The sequence below is a fragment of the Galeopterus variegatus genome, unplaced genomic scaffold (genome assembly GCF_000696425.1).
Source record: "Galeopterus variegatus unplaced genomic scaffold, G_variegatus-3.0.2 Scaffold284, whole genome shotgun sequence".
In the NCBI taxonomy this organism is placed as follows: Eukaryota; Metazoa; Chordata; class Mammalia; order Dermoptera; family Cynocephalidae; genus Galeopterus; species Galeopterus variegatus.
This window is the reverse complement of record NW_007726395.1, coordinates 352,815-367,688: the sequence shown is the minus strand read 5'-3', so window position 1 is coordinate 367,688 and position 14,874 is coordinate 352,815. Positions and strand designations below refer to the sequence as shown.

The window sequence follows — 14,874 nt, the reverse complement described above, 5'->3', positions numbered from 1 at the left end:
CACCATGCTCTAACCAACTGAGCCAACCAACCTGCCCAAATCTAGTTTTAAAGAGTCCGCCAGGAGAGGCTTTCCAGGCTTGAGAGCAATTTCTTCAGCATAAAACAACAGGATTTAAAAAAAAAAAAAAAGAAAATGCAGACTCCTGAGTCCAAACTTCTATCTATTAAACCTGATTGAACGTAACAGACCACACACTCTCTTTAACACTTGACCCAGGTGAATGGAAGAGAAGTTAGGTCGCATGGAATGAAGAGATGAGAATGACCGCCCAGGGCTGTGACCATCCCTGTCGGCTCTGAGGAGGCAGATGTCCCACATCGGCCCCGGCCCCTCAATCTGCACATGGCTAAGGTGAGAACCACGGCGAGCCTTCACATCCATTGTGCTTGACATCTTGCGGGTCAGCCGTCCTTCCATCTTGGTACATTCCTGTGGCCCCAGTTTCCCTATTTTTATCCTGATTCCAATAACCAGGTCCTTGAAGAACGTTTTGAGGAATGGACCGTATTGTTTCTGTTTTAATGGCATACACTTTTTCCAGCTGCCTTAAATCCCTTTAGAAAAGCGCCAGACATCAAATATGATTAACTATAGAAGACTAGGGCAAAATTCTAGATCACGTAGCTTTAAGAGAGAAACTTGAAAGTATTTGCTATGTCACACATTCACGAGTTACACAGAAAGCTGTGCTACATAAGAGCTCCATTCACAGCCCTACAACCCCACTAAGTCTGCTGATGTCAGCTTGAGACAAAGCTTTCTGACAGAAAAGTTTCTTCCCTTATTAAAAACATGAGTATCAGTTTATTTTTCAATGGAAATTAGGTTTTGGGTATGATTTCCCTTTATGTGTTTCCCTAGTTTCTCTTGCTCCAATCTTCTCTGATGCTCCAGGAAGTTTAAAATTGTAATCTGTTGTGACATAAGGCACTGTCCCCTCGCAACGCTGCAATGGAAACACAAAGGAGATAAATGGGAACACTGAAGATCCAGCTTGGAAGAGTCTGCAGTGTTCTATTTCCCACCCAGAAGGCAGCATTGAAGTGAGGTCTGAGTGAGGGCCTTTCGCTTCTACAGCCTGCGGCTCCCTTCCCTCGAAGAGCCCCCTTACAGCAACCAGCTCACTACCCAACACACCTGCACCTCCTTTCTCTCCAATTCAATTCCGTAAACACATCAAATGGCATGACAGTAGGTGGCTGTGTGTGCGTCTCTCTCAAATAAGCAAAGCAGGCAAGTAAGGACATAGGGACACCCACCACCTCCCCTGTCCACTTGCAGCCCCTGCAGCTGGCTCTGGGGCCACATGGACGCCCTTGCCAGCATGAGTTCCCAAGGGTGCCTCTGAAGACTGTCCTCGGGAAGGGGTCATCCTGGGATAATGGCTCGAGCACGGTGCCCATGGCTGTGAGTGATGGTGATTCATTCACAGGCTCTACAACAAAGAGCGAGCTTCCCTGACAGAAAACCTGCTCCTGTGACTCTCGCCCTGCGTCAGCTCCTTACTTCCCGTGGGCACGAGCTGGACCCCAGCAGAGCTGTCCCCAGGCCAGGCTCACCTGGTTCTTGAAGACACACTGTGGAATGGAAATGGCTCCTACAAGCAGACAGTTCACAGTTCTTAGCTCCTCCGGGGGCACGGGGGTGAGGATGAGGTACAGGCGCTTCTCCATGTCGACGCCTCTACAGATCCCTTCGAGATATTCACAGCACAGAGATCATACTTGATGGCAGACATCAAACCTCCCACCACTAGAAACTGCACAACGGCTCGGGAAACACAGCGTGCCAAGAGAAGGAGCAAGTGATCATTCAAAGACTGTATACCTTCCATTGCTTAACTGTGAGGGGCCAAAATGGTCTACACGCAACGTCCTCAGCTGTTTATTATGGCAAGCACAGGACAGAGAGAAGAGCCACCATGGAGGAACACAAGGACAATGACAATGACCAGTTCCTTCTTTATGGTCTGTACTAAAATGACAATTTCTGTGGAAATGCTCTGATAAGTACAGTGCTGTACAAATCTGAATTATGCATTCAATTCTTTAAGAATTTTGTGGGGCCGGCCCGTGGCTCACTCAGGAGAGTGCGGTGCTGATAACACCAAGGCCAGGGGTTCGGATCCCATATAGGGATGGCCGGTTCGCTCACTGGCTGAGCCTGGTGCTGACAACACCAAGTCAAGGGTTGAGATCCCCTTACCGGTCATCTTTTAAAAAAAATTAAAAAATTAAAAAAAAAAAAAAATGAATTTTGCTAATTTGGGGTTACTGAGTTCCAGCACCCTTCCAGAATCACACACAGATCCTGGACTTGCGTGATGGAAGCTGTTACATTGGGTTTGTGTTCAGGTCACTCCTGACTGCGGGGATGAATTTAAGAGTGGGAGTGGAGAGTCTAGTTAAGAAGCTTTTCTGGTTGCCCAGTGCAGAAGGTGAGGGGGTGCCAAGCAGCCAGGGGTCTGACCTGAGTACCAGAGTGAAACTTGGAAGGGACACTGCACAGGCCTAGGGACAGGAGGACATGCGGCAGGGGACTCTCAGGGTCTCATATTTGGACATAAGTTTTAGGTACCAGCGAGACCCCCCCCCTAGTCCAGACGTCCACCGGTAACAGGGGTTTGGAAGGCAGAGCATGGCTGGAGGGATACTACGGGAACAGATGGCCTAAAGATGCATGTAAAGCTCCCACAGCCAAGGAGACAGCCCAGGGAAAAAGTGTCAAGTGAGAAGAGAAGGCCAGGCCCAGGCTCTTAGGAATTCTAAATTTTTAAAGAAGCTGGCAGAAGCAGAGAAAGAGGTGCTTCCTTCCTAGCCTCCAGCCCCCAAGGCACATCGTATGAAACAGTGAAGAGTTCTGTGACCTCTCCAAACGAGAGACAGCTACCAGGTCAAGACCAGTCATCTACAGTTGAAGAAACGGATTGATTTCAATAGGTTTTTGAACACGTTTTACTCTAAGACTCACCAAACCCCAAACAATCACAGATTGGGGTCTGGGCAAGAAGGATGGGCCCACTGGTGTATCCTCTGACATCATCCAGAATCTTGCAAAGACCGACCCAGCTGGCATTCACAGCGTACAATATATGGGTAGGGGCGACATCAGAGTGAGTAATCCGGAGGGCAACAGCATTGAAAGGGACCTGGAAAATAAATTTGCATCTCCCTCAATTAATTTCTACTTTGAAAGTCTACTTTTAATTTCTATATGTTAACTGGCCAGCTATCCAAAGCTAGGTCTGCCAAACCACCCACCAAAAAGTATCTATAAAGAATGAAAACACTATCCAGTGCTTGGTCACGGTTACACTGCTTTGACACAGACACCCTAAGAAATGTGCGCAAATTTCTCGTATGCCAGCAGCACTTGCTGGAAATCTAAACCAAATGCCTGCAACTTTCTTGTCTGAAGAGATGCATATGATTCAAGTTTGAAGACGTCCTAAACAAGTTACAAAAGAGTGAGACTTCCAGCCAAGTACCTGTGAAACAGCCAAGAACCTGTGAAACTGAGAGTCTTCTGATATTAGAAAGTAAAAGCCAATTCATTGAGAAAAGGCCTACTCATTTCCTAATGTAATGTAATGTAATGTAATGTAATGAGTTAAGAAAAATGGATCACATTCCTGGAGTACAAGATAAATGACTAACACATAACTTACTGGGTAATTCCAAATTTTTAAAGGAGAAAAGTATTTTGTTATACATATTACTTAGATTTTTAAAATAAATGTGAAACAACAAAAGGCAGATTAAATTACCGGCAGATAAATTTCAAGTTCAATCGCAGTGTATCTCCAAGCAAATAAATGACCCCATAAACCAAAACCCCATTAAACAAACTGCCTGAGACTCTCTGGTAGAGATGACTCAGAATACCAGAGCCCATCCCACCACTGGGCCAGGAGACACAACTTTGCTGTCCAGGTCTGCCAGTGTGACCTCAGCCAAGTGCCTTCCCCTGACTGTGCCCAGTTTTCAAAGCTGTAAACAAAGAATGAAATAGCACCTCCCTCCCCAGGTTGCCATGAAATCACTGATCCATTCCACTTAAGTGCTCAGCAGAGTGCCTGGCACAGAGTGAGTGCTGAAAATGGGACAGGCCATGCAGTGGACAGCAAAAGAAGGACTCTGGAGTCAGGCTGCCTGGGTTGAACCCTAGACCCACTCTCACTACGCCACTTTGTGCAAGACCACTCAAAGTCCCTGGCCTCGGTTTTACTATCTATAAAATGGGGTTATTAGCAGGACCACTATGAGTAAAAGAGTTTACACAGGCTTAGAACAGCACACAGTAAGCATTTAAGAAATGCAAAAATGCACTATTTTTATTCTTTCATCATCCTGAATCCTAACACTATGCCTCCCAAAATAATCCTTAGCATCCTAGATTCCAAGGTGTAAATACTCTAGTGTTAGTCTACTTGTGACAATAATATGAAACACTTAAGAGTGCCTGCTAGGTATTGCTGTGAATGCTTGCTGAATGTGTGCAACCATTCTATGAGGTCTGGTGCTACACTCTGTTCTACAGATGAGAAACTGAGTCACACATAGATAATAAATAGAAGGGCTGGAACTACCACTAGGATCAGGTAGAACACATGTAACCAGCACAGAACCATTCCTGCACCCAGCACAGAGCGTGGCTGCAAGCACGGATGCCAGCTCTGCTATTTCTGATGGATCATTTAGCCTCTCTGCATCTTAGTTTACCCATCTGTAAAATGGAGGTAATTACAGAACCCACATCACAGGGCTGTTCCGAGGATTAAATGAGTGAAGAGTTACAAAGTGGATAAAAGAGTGCCCAGCACAGAAAGCCATGGAAGTGTTTGTTCAGTACACACAATAAAGACAATTTCCCACAAATTCAGATTACCTGATAGGGTGTCAGACCATGTAAAGGACTCAGTGGTTTTGGCACTGGGGGCTGCAGCTGGCCAAGGTAACCTAACACTGCCAGCTCACGAAGAATTCTGTTATGTGACTGTCTGGGAAGTAAATGAGAACGAGGTTAGGCAGAGATTTAACCCTGTACATCCACCTCCCACTCACAAACTGAAGTGCATTCGTCATTACACAGGTTACACTTACACAGAGTGCTGGGCTTTGCTTTAAGACGTTCCTACCTTAACACCTGCAGACTCTGCCCTGATACAGCCCTACTGGGGAAACATGAAGTGTAAAAACTCTCCTCGAAGTTAAAGCTCCTGGAAACCAAAGCTGGAGGCCACTTCTGTACATTTCCATTGGGAAAATAACAGTTTAGAAAATAATTGAATCTCCTTCATAAATTTATGGTGTGATAGAGATTTGAAAAATTTTAGAAGACTTACTCCTTTTCAGGAATTAAGAACAGAATGCCAGGCTGGCCCGTGGCTCACTCGGGAGAGTGTGGTGCTGATAACACCAAGGCCACGGGTTCGGATCCTATATAGGGATGACCGGTTTGCTCACTGGGAGAGCGTGGTGCTAACAACACCAAGTCAAGGGTTGTAATTCCCTTACCGGTCATCTTTAAAAAAAAAAGAAAAAGAACAGAATGCCTTGTTCAACTGAAGGAAATGTAACTTCTCAGTTAAATGACTGATTTACCTATTTCTTGAAGTTATTCTGAATGTAAACTCCGAATGAACGCTTATCAGTTTATGTCCAGTAAACATGACTGGACTCTCCTTTTCTTCATCAGCAAATTCCAAATTCTCTGCAAATTCTGCAAGTGGGAAACCTCGATTTCTCATTCTGCGCCTGCTTTTGGTGTACAAGCCATTCACACTGTCTACATATTCCGGAGTGAGGTTTGGCATGAATTTACTGGAAGCAGAACTGAACTGAACGACGTGGCTGGGAGACAGCAACCGGATGAGATCGATGAGAAGCAAAAGCCCTTCATCTGCGAGGAAGGGGACAACATAATCACAGGTGACATATGAAAGAATGATGACCCTGTGCAATGATAAATATACTAATTATCCTGATTTGAATATAAAAAAATATATAATTTGAACAAGGGGGAAATTCTGCTAGAATAAAGAGAATTACATATTTCTGTTTGGAAAAAAAAAAACAAATGGTGGTGTCTGCCAGTCCTTTGGCTGGCAGTGTTGTGCATGTATATAAAAACGCCTGTTCTGTTTCTCAACTTTAACCTTGAGACGACTCTGTTTCTAATAAATACTAATATAAAAAAAAAGAATTTTGAAATACATGTTAAAAAACAAAAAATGTTTTTAAACTAAAAAGGAAAAAAAGAACAACAACACGTTCCTGTGAGCAACGGGTACACTTATTCTGAGACCAAGAAACAACTGGTAAGAAGAGCCTTAGACATGGCCTTCAACACGGAGGTCCCAAAGCCACTGCTCCCTCACATGGCCCGTCCTTTCCCTGCAGAGGCACGCACGCAGCTTACCTGCTACCCAGCCCATCGTATTGATGAGGAGAGGGGCCTCTCTCTTGTAAGAGCTGAACACATATTTTATGATCTCAATATAACTCTCACAGTTGCTTTTACAAGAAAGTTTCCCATAATATACCATCTTCTGTGGTGTCCTTTGGTGGGTGAAAGGTGGTCCTTAGAAGATAAAGATAAGACCAATGAATTCATGACTACTTCAAGGCTGGTGGGGTTTTGTTTCAGCCACCATAACTGACAAAGGTCCTTAGGAAATCTGAGACCAGCCTACCAACAAGAAGAGCTGGAATCCGACTTTCAAAAATCTAAGCTTTCAACTTAATACAAAGACTTGCTCGCTTTTACAACACATAGTTAACCCCAATTATGTCCTAATACAGCCACTCATTGAACAAACACTTAGTGAGCACCTACTACCCGCTGGGCTCATTCCAGACAACTGGGATATACCTGTGAACAAAACGGACAAACATCCCCACCCTCGTAGGGCTTACATCCTAATGAAAGAGTGATTCATAGTCATAGCATCACTTACTGGAAAAGACTGTAACTTTCATAGCATCCTTACGATGCAGGTAATAATATTATCCCCATTTTTATTGATGAGGAAATTGAGGAGTGACTTGAATGGTCTGACAGCTAATAGATATCAAGCTTGGCTTGAACTCAGGTGGCCCAGCTCAAGCTGACGCTCCTAATCACAGTGCAAGCCACTTCCTACCTCCTCTGGCTGGGGACAGGGAGTAAAGCAATCCAGTGAGGCTGGGGCAGCACAGTCCAAGCTGGGCCTTATGGCAGCAGGATCAACAACACAAGGCCTTTGGTTGGTGTGAGGCCCTGGGACAGATTCGGCCAGTGGCATGGCCACTGTGACCAGAGCTGGGAACTCAGCTGCTGGCTCTCCTCAAGGTTCGGGCCAATAGGGCCAAAGAGGCACGGCGTCAGTGGCTTGCATGGTAGAGAGATCGAACAAATACGGAGGGACTGAGCAAACACGTAAATGTATCGAGAACGGGCGTAGCAAGGTTGCTTCCCATCAGAGAAGCAGCTCACAGACTAACTAGAAGGCTAACTAGAATGCACCCTGAGGTATTAAGCTGCGGTGAGAATGAGAGGCATAAACTCATGGCTTTTACTAGACAGACAGAAAAGATACACAAAGAAGTATAGGCATACATGTGCACATGCATGTATGCACACATGCACATGGCGAGCGCTGGTTTACACATATCCTAGTTGTCACTGAGGGGGTCTAGAGGCAACGATACCCAGAGGCAGTGAGCAAGCAAGCCTAGCACCAAGACTCTGGTTTTCAGACATCATTTGAAAAGTCATTAAGAGGAACCAGGGTTCTTTGGGGAAATGGCTCATTCCTGGTCCAGGGAAGGGAAAGTAAAGGATGAACCCTGGATCCAGAGTTCGATCTCTGTACTGGCCAGCAACAACGGCAACAAAAAGATGAACCCTGGAAAGCCTTGTTTTGCCAGAAAGTAAGTAAGTGCTCAAAAAAGGATGGGACCACGGATGGGCAGGTCAGAGGAGCTGTGGGGCCTAGGAGGCAATGAGCGCTCAGAAGGCAGATGGGTCTAAGAAGAATCAGCTCAGCCAGCAGAGCTGAGAGCCTGGTTATACAGAAAGACACTGGGCAAGTAAGTTACTGTATTAATAACAAGAGCCAGGTTTCTCACTATTGGAAAAGGGTTTACAAATGAAGGAGTGAATACCAGAATGAATCCTGTGGTATTGGACTGGAAGTGGGAGAACTGATATGAACTCTGGTTTTATCTCTCGATCCTGATAATAAGATACAGAAGTAAACAGAGATGTTTATGTATGAGTGTAACATACACATATAAAATTTGTGTGTGAGAATACATTCATCTATTCTCTAGATCTGTTCACTGAGGGGACACAGAGACAATGATATCCCAGAAGAAAACAGCGCACCTAGCACCTGAATCCTGGCTTCTATGTACCATTCTCCAAGAAACCAGGGCTCCTTGGAGACGTGGCTCATTCCAGGGCTGGCACAAGGAAAGTACAAAAGTACAAAAAGAAAAGATGCAGAACTTCTTTTCTGTGCCAGAAAGAAAGCAGGTGCTCAAGAAATGATGAAGAGGTGTCAAAAGGACACAGGAGCCACCTGGAAGGGACTTCCACTGGCCACATTTGGGACAACATAGCATCGAAATGACAGTAACAGATAATAACCCATGGAATAAAACAGGAATCCTGGGCCGACCCGTGGCTCACTCAGGAGAGTGCGGTGCTAACACCATGGCCATGGCCACGGGTTCGGATCCTATACAGGGATGGGCGGTTAGCTCACTTGGAGAGTGTGGTGCTGACAACACCAAGTCAAGGGTTAAGATCCCCTTACCAGTCATCTTTCAAAATAAATAAATAAATAAATAAATAAAAATAAAACAGGAGTCCAAGATATAAATAAAGATAAATGGCAAAGAAGGGAAAGTGCATCTTGAGAAAAGAATGCCAACATATAAAGGTAGAAGAAATGGTGAGACTGGAAAATCACCATTTGACAAATGTCATAACAATAACTGATTCAGGTAAGAATTGCCAATGAATGATGGACCCAGTGGGTGATACAACACTGTGAATGAACCAAAAGCCACTGAACTGTAAACTTTAAAATGTTGAATTTTATGTTATGTGAAATTTGCCAAAACAAAACAAAACCTGATGGGTGACATTTACATTTTCTAAAATTAACTCCTCATGAGAACATTTAATTACAAAAGGAGAAATGGTATCTTTAATAAGTGGGGAAACTTGGCAGACACACCACATTAATCAAGAGATGAAATTAACAACTCCAGGAGTAGGACAAAGGGACACTGTGTGCCTTCTGAGAGGACACCTTGGGAAGAACACAGCACCACTTCTGTAGCATTCCTGTCCCAAATGCAGAACTTGAAATCTAATCACGAACAAACATCAGACAAACCCAAACTAAGAAACATTCTACAAAATAACTGGCCTGTCCTCTGCCAAAACGTCAAGGTCATGGGGATGCAAAGGAAAGACAGAGGCAGTTTTCCATGTCAAACGAAATTAAAGATACACAACAACTAAATGCAATATATAATCCAGGATTGGATCTTGGACCAGAGGAAGGGAAAAAGGTTGCCATAAAGAACATTACTGGGTGGGACAAATGGCAAAACTGGACCCACAGAATAGATGGTAGTGCTTTATCAACATTAATTCCAGGTTTAGATGGTTGAACTGGTTATGTAGGGAAGTGCCCTTGTCTTTGAGGCAATCCACAGTGCAGAGTAACACTACAGCAAGCTACAGCTTCCTCTCACCTGCATGAGTGCGTTCACAATAGAGGAAGAGAATGATGACGCATAGCAGCACCTCGGTGAAAGGTGCAAGGATGTTCTTTGTTCACATGATTTTTATAAGTTTAAAATTATTTTGAAATAAAGTTAAAAAAGAAAAAGGACATAAGGGCAGCTTAAGGGGCTCCCTCTGGCCAGATCTGAGATAATTTGAGCATCAAAATAAAAAATGATTGTACGATTTATACCTATTGAATACAACAGGAATCCATGAGTCCCTACTAATACAGATTAAGGCAAGAATCATCAATAAATGCTGAACCTACTGTGTGTAAGCTCAGTGAGGAACAGCACAGTTACAGTCTTAAAGCATCTCCCCCAAACTACTTTTTAATTGTACTTATCTAGTAATATCTAATTACTTATCTAGTAATAAGTAACTAAAAATGAAATTAATTAAAAGTTTTACACATAGGTAGATTCAAAACTTTCAATGAATTAATTTTACTCTTACTTATTACTTGATAAGTACAATTAAAAAACATTTTGTAGGGCCGGCCCGGTGGCGCACTGCTACAGTGCGCTGCTTGGGAGCATGGCGGCGCTCCCGCCGAGGGTTCGGATCCCACATACAGACCGGTTCCCGCTCACTGGCTGAGCGAGGTGCGGCCGCAACACCGAGGGTTGCGATCCCGTTGCCGGTCCCGGTCCGGTACAGGCGCAACACTGAGGGTTGCGATCCGTTGCCGGACACGAAAAAAGACAAAAAGGAAAAAAAAACAAAACCAGTGCTGAGGTTTCTCAAACAACTACAGATCGATCTTCCATACAATCCAGCAATCCCACTTCTGGGTATATACCCAGAGGATTGGAAATCATCATGTTGAAGGGATACCTGCACTCCTATGTTCATGGCAGCACTGTTTACGATAGCCAAGACATGGAACCAACTGAAATGTCTGTCGATGGATGACTGGATAAAGAAACTTTGGTATATATACACCATGGAATAGTACTCTTCCATAAAAAAAAAAAAATGAAATTCTCCCATTTGCAACAACATGGATGAGCCCGAAGAAACTTATGTTGAGTGAAATAAGTAAAGCACAGAGGGATAAATACTGCATGTGCTCACTCCCCGTTGCCAGTCCCCGGTACGGGCGCGACACCAAGGGTTGCGATCCCGTTACCGGTCAGTAAAAAAGACAAAAAGGAAAAAGAAGGAAAAAAAAAAAACAAAAAAAACATTTTGTAGGAACCCTTTTCTTCAGCTGTCACCAAGGTGCTCAGTCCTTCTGAGTTGCTGAGGCTGCACTGGGAAGAGGCCCTCCCTTCATAAGGCCACTGGCACTGCACCCAGCAGTGCCAGCCCTGCACCCAGCAGTGTTAGCCCTGCCCTAGCCAGCACCATGACCTCCGCCTCTGAGCTCACCTGCACCTACTTGGCTCTCATTCTGCACGAGATGACCCTCACAGAGGATATGATCAGTGTCCTCATTAAAGCAGCTGGTGTAAATGTGGAACCTTTTGGGCCTGGCTTGTTTGCAAAGGCCCCAGCCAATGTCAACACTGGGAGTGTTACCTGCAAAACAGGGGCTGGTGGGCCTGCCCCAGCAGCTGGTGCGGCACCAGCAGAAGGTTCTGCCCCCTCCACTGCTGCTGCCCCAGCCGAGGAGAAGAAAGTAGAAGCAAGGAAAGAAGAACCTGAAGAGCCTGATGATGACATGAACTTTGATCTTTCTGACTAAACCTTTTTTGTGACATGTTAAATAAAAAGCTGAACCCTAAAACAAAAAAAATTTTGTACGGAAAATTACAGCTAGATAGGAGGAATAAGATCTAATGTTCTATAGGACTGCAGGGTAATTATAATTAACAATTTATTGTATACTTTCAATTATCTAGAAGAGAGAATTTTAAATGTTCCCATCACAAAGAAATGATAAATGTTAGAGGTGAAAAAAATAAAATTAAATTAAAAATAAAAATAAAACAATGCTGCTATAACAAACAAACAAACAAATAAGTAAGTAAATAAATACTCATATACATTTTGTGGGAAGATGCTTTACGACTGTAGGCTGGCCGGTTGGCTGAGTTGGTTAGAGTGTGATGCTGATAACACCAAGGTTCAGGGTTTGATCCCTGTACCAGGCAGCAAAAAAAAAAAAAAAAAAGACTGTGTAAATATTTCCACTATAACTGAGCCTGGATCACTATAACTTTATATTAGAAAACCCTAGCAAACACTATCTTAACCAGCGATCAAAGTTAACATCTCTCATACTGGCAACATGTGATACACTTACAAGATAGCCATCACTTCTGTGGTATTCCTGCCAAAAACGTGCAACCTAAATTTCCAATATGTAGGACATTTTTCAAATGTAATTTTCAAAACTGTCAAGTTCATAAAAGATAGCAAAGTCTGAAGGAACTGTTCCATACTGATGGTAAGTATATGCTGAGCCTATACACATGAAACTAAGAAAGCAATTCCATTCACAATAACACCCAAAAGAATTAAATCCTTAGGAATAAATCGAACCAAGGAGGTAAAAGACATATATTGAAAACAAAATATTGCTGAAAGAAATTAAAGATAACCTAAAAAATTGGAAGGACATCCTATGTTCATGGATAGGAAGACTTAAATTAACACTGTGAAGATAACAATACTACGCAAAGCTATCTACAGATTCAATGCAATCCCTATCAAAATTCTAACAGCATTTTCTACAAAAATGGAAAAGCTGATCCTCAAATTCATATGGAATTGCAAAGAGCCCCAAAAGGCCAAAACAATCTTTTTTTTTTCCTTTTTGTCTTTTTTACTGACCGGTAACGGGATCGCAACCCTCGGTGTCGTGCCCGTACCAGGGACCGGCAACGGGATCGCAACCCTCGGTGCTGCACCCGCACCGCGCTCAGCCAGTGAGCGGGAACCGGTCTCCACATGGGATCTGAACCCTCGGCGGGAGCGCCGCTGCGCTCTCAAGCGGCGCACTCTCCAGTGCGCCACCGGGCCGGCCCCAAAACAATCTTGAAAAAGAATAAAGTTGGATGACTCACACTTCTTTTCAACACAGCACTAGAAAGTCCTAGTCAGAGCAATGGGTAGGCAAAAAGAGAGAAAAAAAAAAAAGGTACCCTACTAGGAAAGAAAGAAGCGAAATTGTCTCTATTTGCTGATGACATGATCCTATATTTAGAAATCCCAAAAGACTCCACCAAAAAACTGTTAGAACTGATGAAGAAATTTGGTAAAGTTGTAGGATACAAAAACAACATACAAAAATCAGTACCATCTCTATATACAAATAACAAACTTATACAAAAAGGAAATTAAGAAAATCCCATTTATAATAGCAACAACAACAACCAAAAAAAATACTTAGGCATAAATTTAACCAAGAAGGTGAAAGACCTGTATACCAAAAACTATAAAATACTGATAAAAGGACTTAAACAAACAAACAAAAAAAGCACTACAAATAAATGGAAAGATATCCTATGTTAAGAGACTGGAAAAATAAATATTGTAAAAATGTCCATACTACCCAAAGCTTCAATGCAATCCCTATCACAATTCCAATGTTATCTTTCACAGAAATAGAAAAAGACAGTCCTTAAATTTGTATAGAATCACAAAAGACCCCAAATAGCCAAAATAATATTGAGTGAAAAGACAAAGCTGGAGGTATGACACTGATTTCAAAATACATAATAAAACAATTGTAATCAAAACAACATGAAAAAAAAAAAAAACAACACAGGAATAGGGCTGACAGGTTAGTTCACTTGGTTAGAGCATGGTGCTGATAACACCAACGTCAAAGCTTCTGGTCCCCATACCCCCCAAAAACAAACAAACAAACAAACAAACAAAAAACCCAGCATGGTACTGACATAAAAACAGGCACACTGACCAACAGAACAGGATAGACAGCCTGGAAATAAATTCATGCATTTAAAATCGATTTTACAAAGGTGCCAAGAACAGACAATGGGGAAAAGGCAGCCTCTTTAATAAACGGTGGTGGGAAAACCGGTTATCCATATGCAGAAGACTGAAACTGGATCCTATCTCACACTATATACAAAAATCAACTCGAAATGGATCAAAGACTTAAATGTAAGATCTGAAACTGTAGAACTACTAGAAGAAAACATAGGGAAAAATCTCCATGACATTGGTCTCAGCAACAATTTTGGGGGTATGATCCTGAAAATACAGGCAACAAAAACAAAAACAGACAAATGGGATGACATCAAACTAAAAAGCCTCTGTACAGCAAAGGAAACAATCAACAAAGGGAAAAGACAAGACACAGAATGGGAGAAAATACTTGTAAACTATATGTCTGATAAGGGGCTAATATCCAAAACATACAAGGAACACAAACAACTCAAAGGCAAGAAAACAAATTACCACACTAAAAAATGGGCAAAGAACTTTAACTGACTTTCAAACTTACCACAAAACTACAGTAATTAAAACAGTATGATACTGGCATACCAACAGACATACGGTATAGACCAATGGAATAGAATATAGAGCCCAGAAACAAACCCTCACATACATGGTCAAATGATTTTGCAGAAGGGTGCCAAGGCCCCTCCAACAAATAGTGCTGGGAAAACTGGATAGCCACATGCAAAAGAATAAAGTTGGACCCATTCCTTATTAACTCAAAATGGATCAAAGACCTAAACTTAAGAGTTAAAGCTGTAAAACTCTTAGAAGAAAACATTACGGAAAATCTTCAAGACATGGGATTTGGCAATGACATCATGGATATGACACTAAAAGCATAGGCAACAAAAGAAAAAAAGAAAGATAAATTAGGAACTTCTGTGCAAAGGATACTATCAGGAAAGCAAAACGACAACCTACAGAATGGGAGAAAACACTTGCATATGGTATATCTGATAAGGGATTAATATCCAGAATATATGAAGAACTCTTAAAATCAACAAGAACAACCCAATTCAAAAACAAGCAATATTGGGCCAGCCCGGTGGCGCACTGCTACAGTGCGCCGCTTGGGAGCGCGGCGGGGCTCCCGCCGAGGGGTCAGATCCCACATACAGACCGGCCGCCCACTGGCCGAGTGAAGTGCAGGCGCAACACCCCGCT

At 42.9% G+C, this 14,874-nt stretch overlaps 1 protein-coding gene and 1 pseudogene across 1 annotated transcript in view; one reads left to right on the top strand and one right to left on the bottom strand.

The window, feature by feature from the left end:
* Positions 1-607: 607 nt before the first annotated feature.
* NOL9 (nucleolar protein 9) overlaps positions 608-14,874 on the bottom strand; it is a 24,365-nt gene continuing 10,098 nt past the window's right edge. The window contains exons 7-12 of the mRNA XM_008567018.1: positions 6,424-6,585; positions 5,607-5,904; positions 4,891-5,002; positions 2,974-3,151; positions 1,563-1,696; positions 608-949 (exon numbers count right to left, since the gene is read on the bottom strand). Of these exons, the coding sequence (XP_008565240.1) occupies positions 815-949; positions 1,563-1,696; positions 2,974-3,151; positions 4,891-5,002; positions 5,607-5,904; positions 6,424-6,585 (1,019 nt within the window). The 3' untranslated portion in view covers positions 608-814. The remainder of the gene's footprint in view (positions 950-1,562; positions 1,697-2,973; positions 3,152-4,890; positions 5,003-5,606; positions 5,905-6,423; positions 6,586-14,874) is intronic.
* On the top strand, positions 11,144-11,482 carry LOC103585906 (annotated as a pseudogene).